Source organism: Pseudorca crassidens, chromosome 6, assembly GCF_039906515.1.
Source record: "Pseudorca crassidens isolate mPseCra1 chromosome 6, mPseCra1.hap1, whole genome shotgun sequence".
NCBI classification, from domain to species: domain Eukaryota; kingdom Metazoa; phylum Chordata; class Mammalia; order Artiodactyla; family Delphinidae; genus Pseudorca; species Pseudorca crassidens.
In genome coordinates this window covers 10,433,298-10,461,173 of record NC_090301.1, presented here as the reverse complement: position 1 = coordinate 10,461,173, position 27,876 = coordinate 10,433,298, and the positions used below count along the sequence as shown (strand labels likewise).

The following is a 27,876-nucleotide window of genomic DNA, read 5'->3' as shown; positions in this document are numbered from 1 at the left end:
ATGTCAAAAAGCAAACCACCCAATCAAAAAATGGGGGGAAGATCTAAATAGACAGTTCTCCAAAAAAGACATACAGATGGCCAAAGAGCACAGGAAAAGATGTTCAACATCACTAATTATTATAGAAATGCAAATCAAAACTGTAATGAAGTATCACCTCACACCAGTCAGAATGGCCATCATCACAAAGTCTACAAACAATAAATGCTGGAGAGGGTGTGGAGAAAAGGGGACCCTCCTACACTGTTGGTGGGAATGTAAATTGGCAGAACCACTATGGAAAACAGTATGGAGGTTCTTTAAATAGCTAAAAGTGGAACTATCATATGATCCAGTAATCCCACTTCTGGGCATATATCCAAAGAAAACCATAATTTGAAAGAATACAAATGTTCATTGCAGCACTATTTACAATAGCCAAGACATGGAAGCAAGCTAAGTGTCCAGAGTACAGAGTAACAGACAAAGAAGATGTAGTATATATACAATGGAATATTACTCAGCCATAAAAAAGAATGAAGTAATGCCATTTGTAGCAACATGGATGGACCTAGAGATTATCATACTGAGTGAAGTAAGTCAGACAGAGAAAGACAAATATCATATGATATCATTCATATGTGGAATCTAATTTTTAAAAAAGAGATACAAATGAACTTATTTACAAAACAGAGGCAGACTTATAGATATTAAAAACAAACTTATGGTTACCAAAGGGGCAACGTGGAGGGGAGGGATAATCAGGAGCTTGGGATGAACACACACACACTACTTTATGAAAGATAGATGACCGACGGGGTCCTAATGTATAGCACAGAGAACTCTACCCAATATTCTGTGATAACCTATATGAGAAAAGAACCTAAAAAGAATGAATGTATGTATGTGTATAACTGAATCACTTTGTTGTAGACCTGAAACTGACACAACATTGTAAATTAATTATACTCCAATAAAATTAAAATATTAAAATTAAAAACAAATATTTGGTTTGTTTCCAATCTTCAGTATTATAAAAATGGTAAAATAAACACTTTTCTTACATATTTTTCTGCATAGCTATTCAATTAGGAAAAATTCTTAGAAACAGAATTAGTGGGTGGGAATTTATGGATTCCAAAAGTATATTATTAGCTAAATTGGTACATATAATTGGAAAAAATAATCTTATTGCCAAAATATCACCAAAAATTCTAATTGACTTTGTATTTTATGAAAGTTCTTATCAAGTCATAAATAAAAGAAAATTGATTAATATGAGAAGGGCAGAGAAAAAATTTCATCAACACAAACACTGATGTACCTGATTTTAGGAAACCTAGAGAAATAAATATTGTGTCATTGATTCTACTTTTCATTTTTAATGATTCACACTTTCCTAATATTTTCTTTTATATATCTATTTTGTTATATAGACTTATTTGTGTGACTTAACTAAGTGGCCGATTTATGTCTCCAGAATTATGGAAATTTCACTAAGCAGAACAGAAACAAGAAACTGGCTTTCCCTTTGCCACTCTTTTCTCTCATAGTATCTAGGAAGAAAGTACCATAAAAGATAACACGAGGTATACCTTGTCAAATTCAAGGTAGCTAACTGATTCCTTAAACAACAAGAACAAATACCACCAAAAGCCCTCAGTCACATTTTTATTATTATTATTATTATTTTACAATTTTGCCATTTTATTTTTTACTTCTTGACACTGGTCAATGTTACTACATAATTTCAATTCATTGCTTCAGTTTCCAGATCTGGAAAACTCACACGAGATTTAGTTGGAGAATCAATGACATTCAACTTTAGTATCAAGCTGACTGCTAACAAAATTGTCAAAAATGGCATTTCCTATAGAGGAGGAACCATTCCACTCATTCATGTAATAGAATGAGAATTAGATTCTGTTTATGTCTTTAATTAGCCATGTTCTCTTCTTCCAGACTGACAATGAACAAAGGAAAAAACAGAAATCTGATCATGCAGATGAGAACAAAAGAGTGCTTTTTAAAACATATTAACTAAGTGATGGAATTCCTGTGGTTAAAGTCATAAATGGTCCCCAGAGACGCCATTGATAATCGCTGTTTTGACTGAATGGAGTCCTTCAGTCAATGCATTCTGTTTTAGTTGTCTTTTTTTTTTTTTTAATTACCTGATTCACTGTTTTTGTTGTGGTCCCATGAGGCTTTGCCTTCTCCTGTGGAATTTTCCTGAGGAGAGTCTCATGAGATGAACATTTCTTCTAATTAGATTTCTTGGCTGTTAGAGATTATTATGCTAGAAAACCCCCATTCTTTCCTCCCTCTTCCCTTCTCCATTACTACTATCCTGTTCTTGTGTTTTTATTTATGCAAGATGCAAGCCAGATATTATATTAATAAGAGAGCTGATTTTCCTCAAGGAGCTATTCATTAGCATAGAATAGAATTGCAACCCTTTTGCAATTTCTGGGAATCCTTTAAATTCTTTCCATACTTTTTTTTTCATTTTAAGTAGTAAATTTTGGAAGATACACTTGAACTACTTCTGTTTACTGTGAATGTTGATGGAGATTTGGAGTTTTCACAATTAAATTTTAAAATTGAAGAGAGGATTAAAATCAGGAACTGTATCTTATAAACATAGGTAGCATATCACATTTGATGTGTGTAAACTTTTTGAAAACTTATTAAATGGAACAAAGGTGCCATATCAGAGCAAGGGAGTATCTTACACAATGAAGTCCAGATCCTTTGTTATTTGAGATATGTACATTAAAATACATAGAATTAGATGATATTTTTATTTCTGTCACAAATGCTATTTTATTAAATGAATAATATTAAAACAAAAAATAAAGACCTTCTTATACTCTTCAGATGAATACATCTTCTAGGGCACAAAAATATTTTTTTTAAAGACCACAGTTAAATTCATTATGATTCCAAAAATAATCTCTTAAAACAGACATGAGATCCTTAAACTCCCAAACATCCCAGGAACACTCAATAAAAATTTTGGAAATCTTTTTTACATCCTCAGAAGACTTATTTTGTGTCTTCTTTCCCTGCTGGTTTAGGTTCTGTAACTTAACTTAACTGACCAGACAAAAGAGGTCATCTGAAGTCCATGACCACAGGGGTAAGACTTGAACCTGGGGAGCAATGCAGTACTTCTCCCTTTCAACAGGTTGTCCAGGCACTCATAACCTGTATTATTCATAAGTTGAAGCACCACCTTGGTTTTTATGCACAGCATATTTTTAAATCAAAATGTATGGACAGCCAGCAAACACTGCTTGCTCCTCTAGTGCTATAGCAGGTAGGAGTCGATAAGACTCATCCCTGACTTAATTAAGCCAACTCTAGTAGTAGTTATCTGCAACTAAAAATAAAGTCCTCACTGTCTCAAGAGCTACCAGACTTTTTATCTTATGTCTGGTTGTGCTAGCAACCACAGAGGTGGGGTGGACACTCTCTTTGCTCATCATGGGCCCTTCCATACCATTATCCCTTGGTCATCCTTAAAAACCTCAGCTTTTTTTGTTTTTGATTTGATTTGATTTGATTTTTTAACATCTTTATTGGCGTATAATTGCTTTACAATGGTGTGTTAGTTTCTGCTTTATAACAAAGTGAATCAGGTATACATATACATATGTCCCCATATCTCTTAAAACCTCAGCTTTGACCTCCTGTCTGTCCTCCTTAAACACTTTTTGCTTTCCAGGACTCTAAACTCTGCTGTTCTTTCTACTTCACTGGCTGCTCCTTCTCAGTCTCCTTTGCTGATGTGTCTTCATCTCTCTGACCTCTTATTATTAGAGTCCTCCAGAGTTCAGGCCTTGGACATCTTCCCTAACTACTGCATTCCTTTGGTACTATCACCCTGGCCCATCTTTACATGCTGACTCCAAAATTTAGACCTTCACTCTGTACTTCTCCCCTGAACTCCAGACTTGTATATCCCATTGGCCACTCCACACTGCCACTCCGGTGTCTAGAGGCTTTGCAATAACATGCTTTAAACATCACCCGACTTCTCACACTTCTCACCTCCTCCGCTGATGCCACCCAAGTTCAAGTTATGACTATCTCTCCCTTGGACAATTACAATAGACTCCCATCCAGTCTCCTTAAGGATCTATTTCTGTCCTGCAGTCTATTCTCGACACTAGAGCCAAAGCGATCATGATAACAAATAAGATAAATTATGTCACTCATCGTTTCATATCTTCCCATATCTTTCCAGCTCACTCAGAGAGAACCCCGATATATTTACACTGACCAAGAAGACCTGACCTCATCCACTGGGATTTTGCTGACCTGAGCTCATATCCTCTTGCCCCTCACCTGACTTCAGTCACACTGGCCTCCCTGATGTTATCCAGATGCCCCTTGCCAGGGACTCTCCCACCTCAAGTCTTTCGTAGATGCTTCTTTCTCTGCCTGAAGTGTTTCTCTGCCAATGTCTATGTGGCTTGCTTCCTCATCACCATACCGTCCGACTTCATTTCTCTTCAATGCACTTGTTGCCATGTGGTGGATCAGATGTTTCATTTACTTATTTTACTTATTGCCTGCCATCCCCTAGACACAAAAATTTAAACTCTGTAGGGGCGGGAATTTTTGCCTTTGTTGTTCACTGATGTTTCCATATCCCCCAAAATAGTACCTGGCAATACAGTGCTTACTCAATAAGTAAGTGTTGAATGAATGAATTTCAGACAGCCTTGAAATCATAGATATTACCGGTCAATCTGTTGGCAAACATAAAATGACAACCTAGAGCAATTCCTTAGTTGTGTCTTCAGTGCTATGGTGGACAAATATACAGAATAACTGCCTTCAAAAGAATTATAAGAAGTTATATTCTACTCTGGGGTTTTAGACACATCTGTACAGAACACAAACAAGCCAATGTAAGGACAACACATAAAGTAAGAATCACAATTGCTTCTGTATCACTGTTATCTTTTGAGAGAGGACATATATCAATAAATACATCATTCTAAGACCTATGTTTTTAAAAGCAAGTTCCAACTCTATTCGTTTATCAGGAACAAATTCAGACATCAACATACAGGTGGACCACAAAATAAATATTTGTTCAAATTTCATTTATTCAAACAGTTATTCAAAAAAACAGATTCTGTGAGCCTCTCATGTACCAGACACTGCCCGAAAGACATAGGCTCTAATTGTGGATGAGAAGGGCCAGTAACTTGCACTTACAGAGCTTATCATGATTTGCTTGGGATTTGGCCTAACAGATGAAGGAAAACTGGAAAGTTTTCTTTGTTCTTGTATGCCACAGAAGCATGCTTCCCCTTATACCTGGAATTCCTTCAACATCTATTTGCCAAATATTGGTAAGTTATATGAGGAAGAAGAATAAGGGCACAGGGGCAGTGAAAGACAGTTTGCCTATTTCACGAAAAGTTAAATATATACTTATCATATAACCCAGGAGTTTCAGTCCAGTAGACATGAAAGCAACCACAGAAAGACCTGTACATGGATGTTCAGAACAGCTAAATTAGTAATATCCAAACACTGGAAACAATCCAGTGCCCATCAACAGCTCAATGAGTAAGCAAACTGTGGTATATTCACACAATGGAATAATTATAAGTAATAAAAAGGGCAAACTATTGATGCATGCAACAGTTTAGGTGGATCTCAAAATTGTCGTGCTAAATGGAAAAAAAAGATACAAAGAGAATGGTATAATTTCATTTATTTAAATTCTAAAAAATGCAAATGAATCCATAGGAACAGAAAGCAGATCATTGCCTAGAGACATGGATGAAAGAAAGTGAGGGGCTTCCCTGGTGGCGCAGGGGTTGAGAGTCCGCCTGCCGATGCAGGGGCCACGGGTTCGTGCCCTGGTCCGGGAAGATCCCACATGCCGCCGAGTGGCTGGGCTGGGCCCGTGAGCCATGGCCGCTGAGCCTGCACGTCCGGAGCCTGTGCTCCACAACAGGTGAGGCCACAACAGTGAGAGGCCCGCGTACCGCAAAAAAAAAGTGAGAACTGCAAAAGGGCTCAAGGAACCTTTTAAGAGAGATGGAAATATTTTTTATCTTCATTGTGGTGGTGTTTTATGGGAGTATATACCTACCAATGTTCATCAAACTGTGCTCTTTAAATACGTACTTTTTCTTGTACAAATAACAATAAAGTTATTTTTAAACATAGGCATACCATACAATTTATCAAAAAAGAATTTTGGAACCACATCTTCCTCCAAGAAAAAGCACTGGCTGAAGCACCTAGCAGTGTTTGGTACATAGTGGTGCTAAATGCTAAATGCAAAAAATAAATATTTATAAATAACTGTTAGCACTTACATAATGCTTCCTATCTATCAGTAACATTTGTTAATTTAATTAAGCTAATAACAAGTGTATAAAGCCATCTTTATTACTAAAATTTTTTTAAAGAAATACTGTACAATTGTCCTCTATTTTAGATTAGAACACAGAGCTTAGTCCTCAAGGTTCTCCAGCTGGTGAGCTGCAGAACTGAGACTCCAGTGCATGCAGTCTGTCTCTAGATGCATGTTTTTAGCTCCCTCAGCATATCACCATAGAAGAAAGGAAAGAAGGAATTAAAGAACTCAGAGAAGAGAGGCTTCTCTGTGTGCTTGGCAGTCAGAGAAGTCTTTTTAAAAAGACAGGATGTTTGCTGAGCTTTGAAAGATAAGGAAGCTCTGGAAAAGGAAGAGAGTGGATGTGCATCTCAGACAATGTAGATGCTGCCAGGCATGAAAGGGCCTGAGAAAGTATTTGTCCAGTTTCTGGTGACATTCTTTACAGGGTGAGTTAGATCAAATTCCACTGACATTTTATCTTATAAATATTGCATGCAGGCTAGAAATAGCCAAATCAGTGGCGAAGAAGGACAAGGGGAGGTGATTTCTCCCCTGACAGAAGTCCCAGGGCAGGAAAGGAGCAGAAGATGGAGATAGAGCTGACTGTTTAATGATGAATGTGGCAATCTTTTTCTTTAATGTACAATATTATATGACTGAGAAAAGGGGAAATGATGAGCCTTGGCTTCTCATACCGACAGGGAAAAGGAAATATTTCTTTCACAAGGTCATGTGCCCACACCCACATTGGTTGTCAGAATTAGGATTTAATAACAATAAAAATATTGCTCTTGGGATTTGACCATGGTGGTGAAGATGATGTTAACCAGACATCCAGGAGGACAAATACAGTGCATACATTCACAGCTAAAGAAACCAAGAGACATCTTTCATGCCAGAGAACAAACTATGAGGAAAGGGCGGGCAGAGGAAGGGAAGGTCACACAAGGTTGCTGAAAAAGCAGAGAGGACCAAGATGCAGACCTTGAGAAAGCAACCAACAACTGAAGAATGGAAGGAGGAGAGCAGACTTGTGGTGGAGGTGGAAGCTGCCCTGAATCCACGCTGATACAAAGAGGATAAAAGAAAAGTGGACAGTAAGCGACATCACGCAGATACACCTATTTGTAGGAAGCGGTCTGCCAATGGAGAAGTGAGAGGAGACATACACTGCCTGATGAGCAATGCTGCTGCTACCAATCTGAGGGATTGGGAAGAATAGCACTAAGTTCACTCTCATATAAAATTATACATCATAAAAGAATTTCTGCTAGCCTAAAACATGGCTAGTGCCCTTATTCCCACAAGCCTCCTGAAAATGGTAGGTCTAGGAGGAATTTAACTTATATATGTGCAATGATCAAAAAAGTACCCACCTAAAAGTGTATTCAAAACAATTCTCAACAGACTATTAGTGGAAGAAATTCAGCAGCACATTAAGAGTACAATAATACAAAATAATCTAGTGGTCTTTATTCTTGTAGTATAAGTATGGCTCACTGATAAAAATATATTAACATAATTCACTATAATAATTTGTTCAAAAGTAAAAATTTCAACACCCATTATTTATAAGAAAAAAATTTAAACCATGGTAAGAGAAAGATAAGCCTTTAATATGTCTTTATCAAACTAAAGGCCTGAATTACACAAAGTGAGAAGCAGTGGAAAGTTTCCTCTTGAAAACTGAGATGACCACTATCAATGGAAAAAGAATTGAGGTATAAAAAGTGGAAAGGATATGGATACAAGTATCATCAGTTGCAGATGATATGATCATTTACTCAGAAAACTCAAGAAACTCAAAAAATCATTAGAAGTAATCAAATCAGTAGAATCTATGTATCGGTAGCTATATCTGTATCATATATTAAAACAAGAACCAGTCGGTATAATGAAAGCAACAGTTACAAAAAAGAAAGTAAATTATCAAAGACCAAATGTTATAAGAAATATGAAAACCCATATTAAGAAAACTTTAAAACACTACTTAGGTACCCAAAGACTTAAAGAAAATATATATCATAATCTTAGATAAGAAAACTCAATGTCATCAAGCTACCAACTCTTTCTAATTTAACCTGTGAATTTATAACTTTCCCAAGAAAATGACTAGGCCTTAAAAAAACAGACAAGCAAATTCTAAAGTTGATACAGAAAAATCAACAAGGAAAACTATCCACATAATATCTGAGTGAGGTTAATGAATTGCATTATAAAGCCTAATGTATTACTAGAGTGTCTTATTGTGAATGGATCGATAGATCAAAGAAAGAATATATAAATAGAACCAAATACATGAAGGATTTTGTTTTAGGGTATTTCTATCAGTAGAAAAAATAGAAATTATTTAGTAAATGGTGATGAGGGAATTGGTTAGCCATCTAACCAACACTGAATCACTGTATCACTCTGCAATAAAATTTAGATGGACCCAAATTTTAAGTGTGAAAAGTAGAACCATGAAATTACAGTGTGTGTACTAGTAGAAAAGGCATTTCTAAATCAGATACAAAATCCAGGAAAAATAATTGCAAAAGCTGACTATTTGAAATATATAAACCCAAAAATGTCTACATGGTAAAAATTATCATAAAGATAAAGACAAAAATAAAATATAGAAAAGTAATAAACTATGGTCTTTAATGTTTAAAGCACATTATGCTAAGTGAAATAAGTCAGACAGAGAAAGACAAGTACCATATGATTTCACTTATATGTGGAATCTAAAAAGCACTAACAAACAAAAATCCCCTGCTTCCTAGATACAGAGAACAGATTGGTGGTTGGTAGTTGCCAGAGGGGTGGGTGAAATGGGTGAAGGGAGTCAAAAGGTTTATAACTTCCAGTTATAAAATAAGTCATGGGATGTAATGTACAGCCTAGTGACTATAGTTAATATTACTGTATTGTATATTTGGAATTTGCTAAGAGAATAAATCTTTAAATTTCTCATCACAAGAAAAAATAATTTTGTAACTACATATGGTGATGGATGTTAACTAGACTTATTGTTGTGAACATTTCACAATATATACAAATATTGAATCATTATTTGTACACCTGAAACAAATATAATGTCATATGTCAATTATACCTCAATAAAAAAAATTTTTTTAAGCAATAAGGTATGGCCCTTAACGTTTAAAGAACATTAATACAAATCAATACAAAAATTTCAAAATATCTAAGTGAATAAATAATTATATATATCTTTGGTTGAACCACATACTATTCTAAGTGCTCTACATTACATATACTACCTCACATAATTTCCCAACAATACTACTACTGTACAATACTACTACTATCCCATTTTACATATGAGACAAGAAGTTAAGTAACATGCCCAAGATGACACATATATTGAGTGACAGGACTGGTATTTGAATTCAGGAGAAACGTATTCCAAGTTCAGAGTTTGACCACCATACTATGCTGTCTCACCATGATATAATAATTAGTCTTATAATGAGAATGAGGCAGCTCCCCAGGTAGCAGTTGGAACACTCCTCAGGATGTAAATTTAAATGGAAAAGGCAAAGTTCAGAATACGTATATAGATTCCACCATTAGTGTAAAATAATTAATGGACTATAGACACACACATGTATATACTTACTTCTGCGAAATATACTGAAAAAAAAAAAGACCTGGTACTTGGAGAGATAACTGGGTAGGTAAGGGTATACAGGAGTAAGGGGGACGTTTTGCGGCATGCTGCTCTATGTTTTTGAACGTCGTGCCATGTCATGTATTAACCGTTGAAAAAATTAAATATTTTTCTAAAATAACACATATTTAGTGTTTAGTGCACTGCATGGTTTATTGCAATCACACTCTTTGTAGTGAAAGTGTTTATAAAGAGTGAAATGGCCAAATGTTTACACATAGACAAAGAGAGAAGGCTTGAGCTAAACGGCTGTTAATAGCATTTTAGCTTTTCCCCAGTAGCACAAAGCCAGTTCAGAGCTGGGTCTAGAGTAGACAGTGAATAAACACTACCCAGGTGCCAGAAAGCTCAGTGCCCAACCTAACGCTGGTCACACTAACTCCCTGGACCCTTAAGTTGACTCATTTGAGTTTTCCTTTCTCCCTTGGTTCTCACATTCTGTGTCTACTATATTCATTTTACTGTTATTTCCTATGTTGTAAACTTCAAATCATTTTGGAGTGACAGATAGACTCTTCATAGTTAGCATATACAAAAGCATAATTTTAAATGTTTGCTTACCAAAGCATTTCCATAAAATGGAACAAGAGAATTTGTTGCTCTCACCAGGCATGGGCACTCACTTTCCATTTAACTTAGTGAAATCACTCACCTGTAACAGTCTGTAATTTGCTGTTTTTACCAAAGCATTTTGTTTCTTTCCAGTGTTTGTGAAGTAGTGAATCAATTCATCTCCCTGAACATGAACTCTAAACTAAATGATCGACCAGTGTGCTCCTTAAAGCTTAACTTGGAAATGATAGTCACTTTCTAAAACCACCACAAAATAACAGGAACCTACCTTAATGCAAAGGCTGAAATGTAAGGAAGGATTTGTGGTGCTATTTATAAATTGCTTAAGCATCTGCCGCCAACCTGAGTTTCATGTGTTCTCAGGCTGCTGAATTACATCTTTGTACACGGTAAGGAAGCACGTCTAACATTTTTTACGTAGGGGAGATAAACCCTGTTTGTGAGCTCTGCAGAGAATGAGACTGAACTCAGTACTTGTTTATGGCCCCCAAGATTGTTCACCAAGCCTGAAATGTATCAAATAATTACCTGGTAGCAGTAGAAGCTGGAGCTGTGCTTTGTGTGCTATTGGCTCAAGTCAATTATAACTTCTTTCAAACTGCTCCATCAACTTCTGCAAATTGTAGCATATATTATCCCCGTGACAGAAAGGAGGCTCATCTTTCATTTACATTGCACTTTTTCCAAAGCCTAAAGATAGAAAATCCTGCCTTGACTGATTATAAATAACCCTCCCCTCAGGATATGACTGAGAGACCTAAGGATGTCTGCTTTTCTCCCTCTTCATTGAAAGGGAGTTGCCATTCAATTAAATTGAATTTTCCTTTCATTTTCTACGGATGAGTTTACTTAGTATCTCTGCAGGCACATGGAGACATCCGGGTTGCTCCCTGTCTGGCTACTCAAGGCAGCACTGTCGTTTCACCAACCGAGTGGAAGCTTCAGGATCAATCTGGGACCAAGTCACTGTATGCAGAGCTTTATAATTTTCCCTGTTGTCCTCATTCTTCTTCCTAACCACCAGGAAGCTTATTCCCGGACCCATATCAGACTTGGATCATCTAGGTTGTTCCTTACCCATTAAAACCCAGTCTTGTTTCTCATTCTTTCAGATTTACTAGACATTAGCGACTTACTCCATTCTGGCCAAGATTAAAGAAAAGAATTAACTGCTCATCAGCTATACTAACAGAAAGGCCTCTGAGTTGCTTTTTAACAACCAGGGCATGGAAACCGCTAAACCATTAGAATGACTGCACTCTGGAAATTGAAAAAGACGTTAGAAATTGTGTATTCTCCACATCCCATAGATTAGGAAATTGACGCTCAAAGTAACCACCTACAGAGTTAGTTAGTTGAAGATCTGAAACCAAAACTCAGGTCTCCTTTTCTTTCCATACTGATTTGCTGACTGCAAATCTTCAATAGTTTTTGAGGTTTTGAATTGCAAGATAACCCAAAAGTGAAGCATTGCTGTTTGAGTCTCTGGCATATGTCTATCATATAATAAGGTATAGTATAAAAATAGACTATATATATATATATACATATATATATATATAAATAGACTATCTGTATTTATATCTGTAATTTATGTGTATGTTTCTACAACAGAATAATAGATGATATCTACTAGATAATAAGGAGCATGAGATAAAAATTGTCATGTGCATTCTTGTGGGTGAAGAGGACTCATGGGAAGCAGAGTCCTTTCTCTTCATTGGGGTGTGCGATACAAAGATATTTACACTATGGAGCACCCCCTTTTATTTTAACCAGATAAAATTGGTTTGAAATAACCAACATGTTTATTTTTGAAAAAAGAATTTGTTACCTTCTCCAAGCATCAACACTAAGGCTGTCCACTCACTCTGTGAAATCGTTCACCTGTAATAGTCACAATTTGCATTTTTACAAGGACTGGAAGAGGAAATATCACAAAAGGCTTAGCTTCTTCTTAGGGAGGGCAGAAGAGTGACAATTTAAGAACATAGACTTTAGTGTTAAATAGATGTGGTTTTGAGTCCCAGTTGCGCTATTTATTAACTAAGACATCTTGAAATGTTCTTCTTTAGGATTGCATTGTTGGTGAAAGAGTCATCATAAAGAAAACCACTTTGTAGAAGTTTTCTAAAGATGAATGAGGTAACGAATGAAAGTGCGTAGCTCTTTGCCTGAGTCATAGTAAGCCCTGATTGAATATAGCATATTCTAACCAAAGGGGCTGTGGGGAAGGGAAGAAGCTGTTCCAGGTTTGTTTAGGTGGTAGGGAGTATTGGAGAAAGGAAGCTGTCTTGAATATATATAATAGGACAATAGCAGATGGGGCCCTCGAATGTCATGTCTAGTGTCAGTAATAGATAAGTCATCTCCAAAATCACCCTGAATCCTTTCTAACTGATCTCTAGTCGTTTTACATAGTTTTTCATCAGTGCATTTTTCCCATACAGTCCAGACTACCTGAAATGCTTTCCACTTCTCATTGCCACCCCAGCTCTCGTGGTAAGGCTATTTTTTTTTTTTTTTTTTTTTTTGGTCACGCCAGGGCAGCTTGCGGGACCTTAGATCTCTGACAAGGGATCAAACCCATGCCCCCTGTATTGGGAGCATGAAGTCTTAAACCCTGGACCACCAGGGAAGTCCCTCATGGTAACGTTACATATTCTTCAGTCTCCGATCATCCTCCTGTTTCCAAGTTCATCTCCTCAGTGAACTGAGCTCTTTAAGGGAACAGGCTATGGCAATTATAAAGGTTTTAATGTTATGCATATTTTTATTCCTAATACTTAAAAGAGTGTCTGATGTATAATAGGTATCCAAACATTATTTGACGAATAAGTGTATGAATGAACCACTCACTGCTCAGCCTGCCTGGATTAGAACCCCTGGGAAAATTCTGCTGACGTCCTTCTTTCTAAAGTGAAGAGCTATCCCATTTGCTCTTGAATGGGTGTGACCAAGCACTGGGTATTCTGAGTGTCTATTTTTCCAACAAGTATACCTCACCAAAAACAACAACAACAAAAAAAAAATTAAAAGAAAAAACTGGATGGTCAACTTTTTCACTGAATGTGACAAAGTGGTTTATTCTAAGAAACAACCCTTTCTAATAACCCAATCACAGTAGAAAAAGAAATCTAGTGCCTAACCAAGTTCAAGGACAAACTCTACTAAGTCTCCAAAGTTCACCCACTTATTTAGATGGACTGTGTATTATATAATACTATTGTAGCACTGTCAAATTTCTTGGATCTAATAATGTTCTCCATCTTCTAATACATTTATATGTGCAAGTCTATTCCTAGAGACTTCTTTACCATTTTGAGTAAGTTCCTCATCTACACCATGGCTCAGTGTTCTCGTCTATAAAAACAGACATAGTAAAAGAGCCTATTATGTCTTCATAGGGAGGGTCTGAGGAAGAAATTAGTGATAAAAGTAAGAAATTCAAAACAGCACAATGAACAATGAATAAAAGTTAAATATGATTATATTAAAATATTTTACATTAATTTAGGGGACTTTATGGTTATAGTTACATAATTAGAGGTGTGTAAATAAGTGATTCTTGTAAACATTGGAAAATTCCTCCAAGAACTGAAGAAATTTACTTTAAAAATAAACATTGTACGCTTACATTCCCTCATACGTTTTGGATGACTTATCAGAAAATGCATTTTCTGGATTAAGAGGTGTGGGACAAGGAGGTCTTCCTTTATGTGAATATTTCAGTCTACCAATGGCCCCCTAATACCTTACTCTTACTTTCTCTTATACTTCTTCCATTTTCTCTCTTCTTACATTTCTACCCCACATGTTAGTGTAGAATTAAAATTCTATGTGATCATTAGTGTATATGAATACAAAAGATTTCTGTGCAGTAATTTTGTATCCTGCTACTTTACCAAATTCATTGATTAGCTCTAGTAGTTTTCTGGTAGCATCTTTAGGATTCTCTATGTATAGTATCATGTCATCTGCAAACAGTGACAACTTTACTTCTTCTTTTCCGATTTGGATTCCTTTTATTTCTTTTTCTTCTCTGATTGCTGTGGTGAAAACTTCCAAAACTCTATTGAATAACAGTGGTGAGAGTGGACAACCTTGTCTTGCTCCTGGTCTTAGAGGAAATGGTTTCAGTTTTTCACCATTGAGAACGATGTTGGCTGTGGGTTTGTTATATATGGCCCTTATTATGTTGAGGTAAGTTCCCTCTATGCCTACTTTCTTCAGGGTTTTTATCATAAATGGGTGTTGAATTTTGTTGAAAGATTTCTCTGCATCTATTGAGATGATCATATGGTTTTTCTCCTTCAATTTTTAATATGGTGTATCACAATGATTGATATGCATATATTGAAGAATCCTTGCATTCCTGGGTTAAACCCCACTTGATCATGGTGTATGATCCTTTTAATGTGCTGTTAGATTCTGTTTGCTAGTATTTTGTTGAGGATTTCTGCATCTATGTTCATCAGTGATATTGGCTTGTAGTTTTCTTTCTTAGTGACATCTTTGGTTTTGGAATCAGGGTGATGGTGGCCTTGTAGAATGAGTTTGGGAGTGTTCCTCCCTCTGCTATATTTTGGAAGAGTTTGAGAAGAATAGGTGTTAGCTCTTCTCTAAATGTTTGATAGAATTTGTCTGTGAAGCCATCTGGTCCTGGGGTTTTGTTTGTTGGAAGATTTTTAATCACAGTCTCAATTTCAGTGCTTGTGATTGGTCTGTTTATATTTTCTGTTTCTTCCTGGTTCGGTCTCAGAAGGTTGTGCTTTTCTAAGAATTTCTCCATTTCTTCCACGTTGTCCATTTTATTGGCATATAGTTGCTTGTAGTAATCTCTCATAATCCTTTGCATTTCTGCAGTGTCAGTTGTTACTTCTCCTTTTCCATTTCTAATTCTGTTGATTTGAGTCTTCTCCCCTTTTTTTTTTTTTGATGAGTCTGGCTAACGGTTTATCAATTTTGTTTATCTTCTCAAAGAACCAGCTTTTAGTTTTATTGATCTTTGCTATAATTTCCTTCATTTCTTTTTCATTTATTTCTGATCTGATCTTTATGATTTCTTCTCACCTGCTAACTTTGGGATTTTTTGCTCTTCTTTTTCTAATTGCTTTAAGTGTAAGGTTAGGTTGTTTATTTGAGATGTTTCTTGTTTCTTGAGGTAGGATTGCCATTTACCATTGCAACAAAAAGAATAAAATGCCTAGGAATAAACCTACCTAAGGAGACAAAAGACCAGTACGCAGAAAGCTATAAGACACTGATGAAAGAAATTAAAGATGAGACACAGATGGAGAGATATACCATGTTTTTGGATTGGAAGAATCAACATTGTGAAACTGACTATACTCCCCAAAGCAATCTAAAGATTCAGTGCAATCCCTATCAAACTACCAATGGCATTTTTCACAGAACTAGAACAAAAAAATTAAAAATTTGTATGGAAATGCAAAGACCCCGAATTGCCAAAGCAATCTTGAGAAAGAAAAATGGAGCTGGAGGAATCAGGCTCCCTGACTTCAGACTATATTACAAAGCTACAGTCATCAAGACAGTATGGAACTGGCACAAAAACAGAAATATAGATCAATGGAATAGGATAGAAAGCCCAGAGATAAACCCATGCACATATGGTCACCTAATTTATGACAAAGGAGGCAAGAACATACAATGGAGAAAATACAGCCTCTTCAATAAATGGTTCTGGGAAAACTGGACAGCTACATGTAAAAGAATGAAATTAGAACACTCCCTAACACCATACACAAAAATAAACTCAAAATGGATTAAAGACCTAAATGTAAGGCCAGACAGTAGAAAACTCTTAGAGGAAAACATAGGCAGAGCACTCTATGACATAAATCATAGCAAGATCCTTTTTGACCCACCTCCTAGAGAAATGGAAATAAAAACAAAAATAAACAAATGGGACCTAATGAAACTTAAAAGCGTTTGCACAGCAAAAGAAACCATAAACAAGACGAAAAGGCAACCCTCAGAATGGGATAAAATATTTGCAAATGAAGCAACTGACAAAGGATTAATCTCCAAAATTTACAAGCAGCTCATGTAGTTTAATATCCAAAAAACAAACAACTCAATCCAAAAATGGGCAGAAGACCTAAATAGACATTTCTCCAAAGAAGGTATACAGATTGCCAACAAACACAAGAAAGAATGCTCAACATCACTAATCATTAGAGAAAGGCGAATGAAAACTACAATGAGGTACCACCTCCCACCAGTCAGAATGAACATCATCAGAAATTCTAAAAACAATAAATGCTGGAGAGGGTGTGGAGAAAAGGGAACCCTCTTGCACTGTTGGTGGGAATGTAACTTGATATAGCCACTATGGAGAACAGTATGGAGGTTCCTTAAAAAACCAAAAATAGCACTACCATACGACCCAGCGATCCCACTACTGGGCATTACCCTGAGAAAACCATAATTCAAAAACAGTCATGTATCACAATGGTAATTGCAACTGTATTTACAATAGCTAGGACATGGAAGCAAGCTAACTATCCATTGACAGATGAATGGATAAGGAAGATGTGGCAAATATATACAGTAGAACATTACTCAGCCATTAAAAGAAATGAAATTGAGTTATTTGTAGTGAGGTGGATGGACCTAGAGACTGTCATACAGAGTGAAGTAAGTCAGAAACAGAAAAACAAATACCGTACGTTAACACATATATATGGAATCTAAAAAAAAAAAAAAAAAAAGAAAATGTTCTGAAGAACCTAGTGGCAGGACAGGAATAAAGATGCAGACCTACAGAATAGACTTGAGGACACGGGGAACAGGAAGGGTAAGCTGGAACGAAGTGAGAGAGTGCCATGAACATATATACACTACCAAATGTAAAATAGATAGCTACTGAGTAGCAGCCACATAGCACAGGGAGATCAGCTCTGTGCTTTGTGACCACCTAGAGGGGTGGGATAGGGAGGGTAGGAGGGAGACGCAAGAGGGAGGGGATAGGGGGATACATGTATACGTATAGCTAATGCACTTTGTTATAAAGCAGAAACTAACACGACATTGTAAAGCAATTATACTCCAATAAAGACATTAAAAAAACATCTTCCCTGGTGGCGCAGTGGTTGAGAGTCCGCCTGCCGATGCAGGGGACACGGGTTCGTGCCCCGGTCCGGGAAGATCCCACATGCCGCGGAGCGGCTAGGCCCGTGAGCCATGGCCGCTGAGCCTGCGCGTCCGGAGCCTGTGCTCCGCAACGGGAGAGGCCACAACAGTGAGAGGCCCGTGTACCGCAAAAAAAAGAAACAACAAAAAAACAACAAAAAAAACACAAAACTATGTGATCAAGAACATAATAAATGGCTTAAGTCTGAAACTCTTACATGCTGCTTCTTGATAGAGCATCCTTTCTCCCTCCACCCATCCCGCCCGCAGGTAAATTGTTCCCTGATCTCCAGCTGCCACCTTGGCAAAAACTGAACCCCAGAGCCTGGCATGTAGACCTATAATTTCCCATTTTATTTTTCAATCTCAGCATGGTGCTCCCTGGTGCCAAGGATTTCCCACTTTGAAATGAAATAGACCCCTGCAGAATTCTCTTACAACTGGTCCCTCATCCTGGTGAAGAGACTGAATAGGACAGTGGAAAAGGCTTACAGGATGATTGGGGAATAATATTCAGTGCTAGGAGGAGCTCCTGAAGTGAATGCCAAGATGATTGTTTTGTTCAAAGGGCAGTGAGTCATGTCCCCAGGGAAAGGAAGGAAAACTAGTTCTTCGAAGAAAAAGGATTTTACTTTTGGAGTCAATTTTCATTTTATTTGGCCAGGCCAACTTTATTCCATTTTTTATTTATTTAACTTGTTTTCTGAGAGATCCGGTTGATCTAGGATGACAACACATTCAACTATATAGTTTGAGGTTCGGATTGGTGCAGAAGTGACAATTCAATTGTTCATGAGATCCAACTTCAGAATAAAATGGCGTGAGCAATCTACTTTCTCTTAGTGTTTCAATCGCTTTTCAACCCAGTCACAACTGGTCTTTATTTTTGACATCAAATTCACAATCAAAGTACTAGAACACTTTCTTCTTTCTTTTTATCATCAGGCAATGTTTCCAGGCTCAAACACAGGCAGAAGATGCACGAAATGATGTCAAAATAGAATATTATACAAGCAGAATGGAAGCAAATCATCCACCTATCAAGAAAGTTGCTATTACACTGTAGTTTTGCCTGACTAGAGGTATTGAAAAATGTGTCTCAAGGGAATGCTTTTGGGTCACGAGTAACACCAGAGCTTCTGCTCAAAGACATTATGATACTCATTAACCTCACGTGCCACAATCCGTGTCTTTTCGAATGCTTTCCTTTTTGGTTGTTTTTCACACCTATTACAAAATATAAAAACCAAAGTAACCTGCTTTCACTGAGTTCAGAAGGGAAAGTAAGGAAGAAAGGACACCAGTATGGGGAAAAAAAAAAAAAAAGCTTTGCTTAAGTATACACTTTTACTCATTTATTCATGCAGTAAATATTTATGGAGGACTTACTATGCCAAGTGTGGTAGTAAGTACCGGTTTATACTGGGGAAAAAGACAGACAGGATTCCCGCCTTATGAAATATTCATTTGTCAGCAGAGGGGAAACGGACGATAAACAAATAAGTCCCCGTACATGTCAGATTTTAGATGATAGATTCTCAAAAATAAGCACTGTGAAGAAAATAAGACAGAGTGATGTGAAGTGGGGAGAAAGGGGAGGGAGAGGAACCTCCGATTAGGATGACCAGTTCTCCCTGAGGTCATGTTCAGCTGAGACTAAGTTTAAGAAGGAGCCAAATGCGCAAAATCCAGGCACACAGTGTTCCCAGTGGAAGGGACGGCAAGTGAAAAGCTCGGAGGAAAGAAAGCTCTTGGCCTTGGTGTCTGGAGCAGAGCCAGCTACGGGGGAAGCAGTGTGGGAAGAAATCTGAGACGTGGCCAGGGGCTGAATTGCACAGCCCAAGGGAAGAATACAGCCATATTTTTCCCTGTTTGTGAAAGGGGAGGAGGGCAGAAAATTCAGCAGATAGGAAGTGTAGCCTAAAGGTGTGTAAAGATCATGCAGAGGACAAACGAGGTCATCAGACACTGCTCTCGCTTTGAATCTATCTCTAAAAATAGGACATCACCACCTTGAGCAAAGTCACTTAGCAAATCTGTAACCCTCTTAACCATGTAGATATCAGGCTCTCCTTGCTCCGGTGTACTGGAAAGACAATATCCTAAAACGCTCTTTGAAAATATGTTCACTGTGTTTATAATGAGTAAAATATACAGGTACGAAGCAAAGAGTGGAAGAGCATGTGCCAAAGGAAGCTTTCATTCAGACGGTACTATAAGGAAATGCTTAGTTGTCTCTTGAATGTTATAATAACATTTTTAGAGTAAAGAAAACCCACTTTTGGCTTTTACGGTATCAAAGCATACATTCACAACTAGGAAGAAAAGCTTTCAATACTTGAAAAATAGAAAGCAACTTTGGTTTTTATTCAAAGTATTTCATTTGGTCTAGGTCACATAAAGCACCGTGAGATATAATGCTGGTGATTTGAATTAATAGGTTATCCCTTTACAGAAGTCTGAGAGATTTCGAGAGAAGGGACAGGATTAAATGAGCATCCAGCTGTTTGTCAGTTAATTGAGTCCTTTAAAGTATTCAGTAAGTGTTAGATACTGTTATAGAGTCTCAGTATGAACCAGTCACAGGCAAATAAGACACATGATGCCTGCTTTATGAATTTTGAGCTCAGCGTGTTTTCCAACTGGCTTATATCCCTTAGGAGATAAGTTGTTCCCCAAATAATTAAGCACCTTTAATGTGTTTTTGCAATCTGGCCTAATGATGTGACAGAGGAAACGGTCAAAGTGTCATATGGCCTATGGAGATGAAAATTTCCCAAGTGGCCAGCTGTCCTTCTGTCAAAACTTCTTTAAATTGTTTATCAACTTGTGTGTTTAATATATAAGTTTTTGGAACTCTGAATTATTTTAGATATATTTTTTAATGTTTCGATCCAAGAGTAGGAGTTCTCAATAGTTGTAAGATCTTGAACAATGGTTTCTTAGATATGCCATCAAAAGGACAAGCAACAAAAGGAAAAATAAATAAAAACTTCATCAAAATTAAACATTTTTGTTATTCTAAGTACATCATTACCAAAGTGAAAAGACAGTCTTCAGTCTAAGAGAAAATATTTTCAAATTATACATCTGATAAGGGGCTTGTACATTGAATATATAAAGAACACTTACAACTCAATAATAAAAATACAACCCCATTTGAAAATGAATAATAGACATTTCTCTAAAGAAGATATACAAATGGCTAATAACCACATGAAAATATTCTCAATATTATTTGCATTGGCATTAGGGAAATACAAATCAAAACCACAATGAGATGTCACTTTACACTCACAGGATGACTATTGTCAAAAAGTCAGACAATAATGTTGTCAAGGAAGTGGACAATTTGGAACCCCTGCACACTGCTGGTGGGAATGTAAAATGGGGCAGCCTCTTTGGAAATAGTCTAGTAATTCCTCAAAATATTAACCATAAAGGGGACTTCACTGGTGGTCTGGTGGTTAATACTCTGCACTTCCAATGTAGGGGGCACGGGTTCAGGGTTCGATCACTAGTCGGGGAATTAAGGTCCCACATGCCATGTGGCATGGCCAAAAAAAAAAAAAAAAAAGGTTAAACATAGAGTTATGACATGACCTATCAGTTTCACTCCTAGGTATCTAAGAGAAATAAAAACATGTCCACATAAATATACAGGTATGTAGGGAGGGTGGGAGGGAGGGAGACACAAGAGGGAAGAGATATGGGAACATATGTATATGTATAACTGATTCACTTTGCTATAAAGCAGAAACTAACACATCATTGTAAAGTAATTATACTCCAATAAAGATGTAAAAAAACCCCACAGGTATGTATGTTCATAACAGAATTATTCATAATAACCAGAAATGAAAATAATCCTAATGAGAATCAATGGAGAAATGAAATGTGGTACATCCATATAATTGAACATTATTTGGCAATAAAAAGAAATAAAGTACTGATTCATGCTATACTATGCATGAACCTTGAAAACATCATGCTAAATGAAATCAGTCAGTCACAAAGACCACCTATTGTATGATGCCATTTATATGAAATGTCTAGAATAGGCAAATCCAGGGACACAAAAGGAGATTAGTGGTTGCCTAGAGGTGGGGATGGGGCGATCTGAGGAGAAATGAGAGTGATTGTTAATGGGTATGCACTTTCTTTGTGGGATGATGATATGTTCTAAAATTGAATGTGGTAATGTTTACACAAGTCTGTGAATATGCTTAAAACCATTCAATTGTACACTGTACAAGGGTAAATTATAGGATTATATGGTATGTAAATTATATCTCAATAAAGCTGCCATTTTTTAAAAGTAAATATTCTTAACAGAGATTATTGCACTATATGATTCCTATCCCAGCATATTTCTCCCCCAAAATGGAAGATTTCTAACATACTAAGAAAGAAATGGTCAAGTAATAAGACCAGAATGAACTGATCTCTCACTGAGCTACCTATGCTGCTAATCAAGCCCTCAACGTGGATGTGGAATCTAAAGGGGACAAAAATTAAACAATTTCCCAAAATATACGATGGTGACAAAAGTAAAATCTACTCTTGCAGTCTATTAACTCAGTTACTCTATTTACTAGGACTCTAGAATTATAGCTTCAGAGGACACTTCAGCTATTGCCTCATCAAACTTCCACCTTATAAAATAGGGCAACAGAGACCCAGAAAAGTTCAATCCTTTGCCCTCAGGTCACAGAATAAGTGATAGATGGAGCAAGGAGTAAAAGTCAGATCTTCTGAATTCCAATCCAGTAGAAGGTCAATTAGATTATCTGTTTAATATATAAGGGTCTTAGATAACAGGTTCAGCCATTATTTTAAAAGGAAAAAGAATGTCTTTCCTAAAGTAGTGGTTTATCTTCAAGACAAACGCTAGATTTAATGCATACAATATATTAAATTTAGTGTTCCATATTACAAGAAAAGCTAGAATTTCTTTCTACCAGGAGTGGTCGAGAGTGTTATCCTGGTGAATTCTGGCATGTGGGACTAAAGCCAAGGACAAAAATGTCTGTCCCCAGACACAGGTAAGGGATAAGAAATGGGTTGTGAGTATCCCTACAGAGGGTTCTTTTAGGTCTTGGGCAAATCACCATTTACAATCTGTTCATACTCTCTTGTCCCTTCTATCCCCTGGGTTTCCGGAAAACCTCAAAATGGCAAAAACATCAAATGAGGTAGGGCAAGAAAGCCACAAAAAGAGTAAGAAGCTGATAAAAGACAAAAGCATTGGGCTTCCCTGGTGGTGCAGTGGTTGAGAGTCCGCCTGCCGATGCAGGGGACACGGGTTCGTTCCCCGGTCCGAGAAGATCCCACGTGCCGCGGAGCGGCTGGGCCCATGAGCCATGGCCGCTGAGCCTGCGCGTCCGGAGCCTGTGCTCCGCAACGGGAGAGGCCACAACCGTGAGAGGCCCGCGTACCGCAAAAAAAAATTACCTACTCTGTGACTGGGGTGAGAAAGAATGCTGTGGATAAGCCTCCATGTTCTCCTATTTCCTGTGGTCTAGATAGTTTCTCAGGGTAGGGACCAGCATCACTTTGTTAGAAAAGCAGAATTCAACCCCATCTCATCCCAGACCAATCAGAATCTGCATGTTCACAAGAATCCCAGGTGATAAGGTGCACATTAAAAATCAAGAAGACCTGGAGAGCCAGGGGGTCTCCATCAGTTGTTTCTCTGAAACACTGCCCAGGTGTCTGCATCTTGGGGGGTCCAGGTGCCCATGGAGGCTTAAATAATTGGTTAGCATCTCTACATCCTTGGGCAGTTCTAGCTTCTGGGTTTGCATGAAAGTCATCCACTGTGGCTCCAACCAGAAAAGAAGCTTCGCTTGTAGGAAGAAGTGTTAAGTCAGCTGGCTACTAACTCAACTTCCAGTCGCAAGTAATTTTCCAGTTTTCTCCCTCTCTCTGTTTAAAAGCTCCTAACGAGTTCCTGTAGCATCTCAGTGAATACATTTTCATTACATCTCTGTGCTTTCATCCATGCAAAATAAGGAAGTTCTCCTTTCTCAGAAATGAATGTCATATCTCCTGTCAAACTCTTCATTTTCACAAGTTCAGACTAATTATGGCTGCAGATGGTACCGCTAAATAAAGTTCTCTGTTGTGGACACTTAATCAGATCAGTATTCCCAATAGAAATGTCTGTCTTGTGGTAAAACCTGTTGCTGTGGGTTAGTTGAGATTTTAAAGTTATGTTGGGTTCTTTATCCTAATTTTACTCCAAGCCAAAGATTGCTATGGAAACTCGTGTGCAGGCTTAGAAATATCTCTTTAGGATTTCTGTTGTCTAAATACTAAAGAAAATACTGACATCCCATTAGCATTTAAACACTACATGGCTTGTGCAGAGGAGCAAACAGCAGAGTGTGTAAAATCACATCCAAGTTCAGCTGACCAGTCACTGTATAGATGCTCATTTTTCCCCATCTACAGTTCATCTAGAACTCTTCTTCCAATCGCTAAACTGTCTTGTGACTATCTCATTATTCTCCAGCATCTCCACCAGAGGGTAAGTGGCTCAGAAGAAAAAAAAAAAAAAGGAAAAACAAACAACAGCAAAAAAAACAGTTAACGTTCTTTGTGAAAAACTGCCTTTCTGAGTAATGTTTTACTGGAGAAGGTTAAATCCAAGTGCTAAAATGTATCTTCAGGTGGTCACAGATTCTCCATTGTTCTTTCTTTCCTCTCATTGCTCACCTAGGCAATAAAGATCTGTCTTCTATGACTTAAAAAACCAGCATCAATAGCACTTAATTGTATCATATTTCAGGAAAAGATACTAAGAACTTGTTTTGTTTTTGGTTTTTTTGGCCACACACGTAGCTTGTGAGATCTTAGTTCCACTACCGAGGATCGAACCTGTGCCCCCTGCAGTGGAAGAACAGAGTCGTAACCACTGGACTCCCGAGGAATTCCCAAGAATTTGGTTTTGATTTTATATTTTAGTGGCATGTGATGAACAAGGAGAGACTCGAACCTCTGTACCACCTGACAGCTCTGTACGAGAAAATGTCCAAGGTTTGCAACATAGCCAAACAAAGAATTTCCAGTTTCAGAGTTACCTTCTCAGAAGTTTATTTTCAATGGGATGAATTTAGATTATGCGAGAGATAAGCGGTAATTTATACCTTAGGTGGGACTCTAAGCCAATATGAAGAGCCCCATTATGGGCCATGGTCAAGTGTGGTCTCTCTCATAACTGGGTGACCACTTGCTTGCTGGCTACCCCATGTACACTAGCTACCTTTACAGTTTCTATCCCCAAGACGATGGATCCCCGGATCAAACATTTTGGTGGGGTCTTCACAAGAGCCATATCGGACAACCAAACTCTCCCAGCTGTTTCCAAACCTGTAGGGTGCCCTTAGACCTTCTTACTCTCCAAAGGATGGCCGCAAGCCTGTAGAGATGTGAGTGCGTAAATCCAAGTAATGTTTAATTTATCACAATGTATCTTGTTGTTGTTTTTTTCCCCGGTAGCTAACAAAAATAGCAATGCTGAACATTGAGCAGTCTGTAGTCTGTCTCATTCAGTGCGAATCAAGCTCCCTGGCTTCCATTTCATCTCTACCACTTCCTCATCAGTTGAATTTTTAAAAACCACTCATCTCTCTGGGCTTCAGGTTCCTGTTCTACAAAATGGAGCCAAGCATTGTAGGAGAAGCAGCTCTGCCTACCTGTAGAGACAGGGCCCCAGTCTGGTTCCTGGGCACATCTGCCCCCAAGTGTCAGCTCTGATCGAGTCATCAAAACACTATGCTTTTCAACTATAATATAAAATAATTATTACATTTATGGAAAATACTTGCTGTGTTCTTTCATGCAAAAAAGTGGTTCCCAGCAGTTCAACCATTTACATGTATTTCCTTTTAAGTGAGTCTGAAACTTCTGTGCCCTCAGTAGGCTCTGTAAATTGGTTGTCTTACACTGGGGACATAAGTTTGTGAAAAGAGATGGCTTTGCCTTCATATAGGTTCACGGACAGGAATAAAATGTTTTCTCGAACAGCAAAATGTGTAACCCTACACAGAAACATCTATGAAATACCCATGTCCATCTCCATCCCTATCTCTAACCTTACCTCCACCTCCATCTCTATCTCTGTAACCTCTGTCTCCATCTACAGCTATACTTCCTTGAAGCATGCAGGTCATGCTCCCCATCCAGATGTTTTCTTTTCTGATAAAGACTCTACCTGGGGGGAACTTCCCTGGTAGTCCAGTGGTTAAGAAGCCGCCTTCCAATGCAGGGGACGCGGGTTTGATCGCTGGTCGGGGAACTAAGATCCCACATGCCGCAGGGCAACTAAGCCCACCTGCCACAACTACCGAGCCTGTGCACTCTGGAGCCCACGCTCCACAACTAGAGAGAAGCCTGCGTGCCCAACGAAGAGCCCAGCTGCCGCAACTAAGACCCAACATAGCCAAATAAATAAAATAAATAAGTTGAAAAAAAAGACTCAACCTGGAAAACTAAACTTTAAGAGTGCAGAAAACACTTAGACAGAAGCATTTGTCACTGCTGTTAAACTTGTTTCAAGATAAAACCTTGATAAGAAATATAAATAACAACTTTTCCCATTTAACCTGAAATGCATTTCCTACTCGCTTAAATATAACAAAGCTGCTGATAATTTACAATTGAAATTAAAATGTTGAATTGTTCTGAAAATGTGGTTTTTGTTTATTCTGTTTGGCAGATTGACCTGATCTCTGAATGCTGAGTACCAGGATGGGATGATTAGGTGTAACATTTAACATACATGTCTATAAACATAGATCTGGACACAGACATATCCAGCAAGGTTTCAACTTAGGAGAAGAACATAGAACAATATTAGAAAAATAATATTTTCATGGGTAGGCATTATGGACTGATTTATGTCCCCCTCTTCCAAATCCATATGTTGAAGCCTTAATGCCAATGTAACTATACTTGGGTCTTTAAAGAGATAATTAAGGTTAAACTAGGTCATTGGGTGAGGCCCTAATCTAATATAACCAGTGGTCTTATAGGAAGAGGAAGAGATATCTTGGATGTGTATGCATTGAGGAAAGACCATGTGAGGAGACAGTGGGACAATTTACAAGCCAAAACTAGAAATTGCAGGAGAAACCAACCCTACCACCACCTTGATCTTGGACTTTCAACCTCCAGAACCGTGAGAAAATAAATTTCTGTTGTTTATGCCCCCCACTCTATGGTATTCTATTATGGCATCCCTAACAAACTAATACAGTAGGTTATCATCAACATGGAGTAGAGGGAAAAACTGGAAATAGAGAGTCCTTTCCATTACAGACTCAGGGAATACCCCTTTTGTGACCTTGAGTAAGTCTGATATACTTATCAGTAAAATTAAAAACTTGGGCTAAGAGAACTCATATTTATTCTTGCTCTTGTTTTGTTTTGTCCTATAATGATGCTAATGATAATAATAAGAGTAACATTTGTTTGAAGCATTCTATGAGCATAGCATTCTTCTCTCAGTGCCTTGGGACAAAAGGATGCCGAAACCATTGCCCCTTACAGCTCTCTTAGGCTGCAACTCTACAACACCTGTTTACATTGTTAGCGTCTCTGCAGAAATAAAGAGACTTTATTTACATAAGTTTATGTATGCCTTTCAACAGCTGTACAGTGTTTCTAATCATCTATCCTTCAAAGAACACCAAGAGTTAAAAGTCTCAATATTGTCATGCCATGATTCGAAATTTCCTATGTTCTCAACTGTACACACATACATACTCCCTCACATTGTAGAAACATGCTTTTGTGTGGTGTATTTTGAAAAAATCACCTAAACCTATTCATGAAAATGATAGCTAATATTTTATGTACTGGAAGGTTTGTTAAGCAATTTATATGCATTATCAGTTCTTTGAATCCTCCTAAATGGTGAGGTAGGGAGTATCAACTTCATTTTAAAAAAGAGAAACCAATGGAATGATTCAGGAGAAATTTAGCTAGCAAAAGGCAGAACAAGGGACCTGAACCAGAAGAATCTGCTTCCAAAGCGTGCATGTTTAATGCATTATGTAATTCTGCTTCTCTGGAAGACTTCTAATTTCTAGGATGGACTGCTTTTGGTTAA

General features: G+C 37.6%; 1 protein-coding gene across 1 annotated transcript in view; it reads right to left on the bottom strand.

Moving 5' to 3' along the window:
* Positions 1–25,098, bottom strand: part of LOC137225979 (large ribosomal subunit protein eL8-like) — a 31,767-nt gene extending 6,669 nt beyond the window's left edge. Inside the window, 1 exon segment of the mRNA XM_067739934.1 lies at positions 25,027–25,098. Within this exon segment, the coding sequence (XP_067596035.1) occupies positions 25,027–25,098 (72 nt within the window).
* Between the last annotated feature and the right edge of the window lie 2,778 nt (positions 25,099–27,876).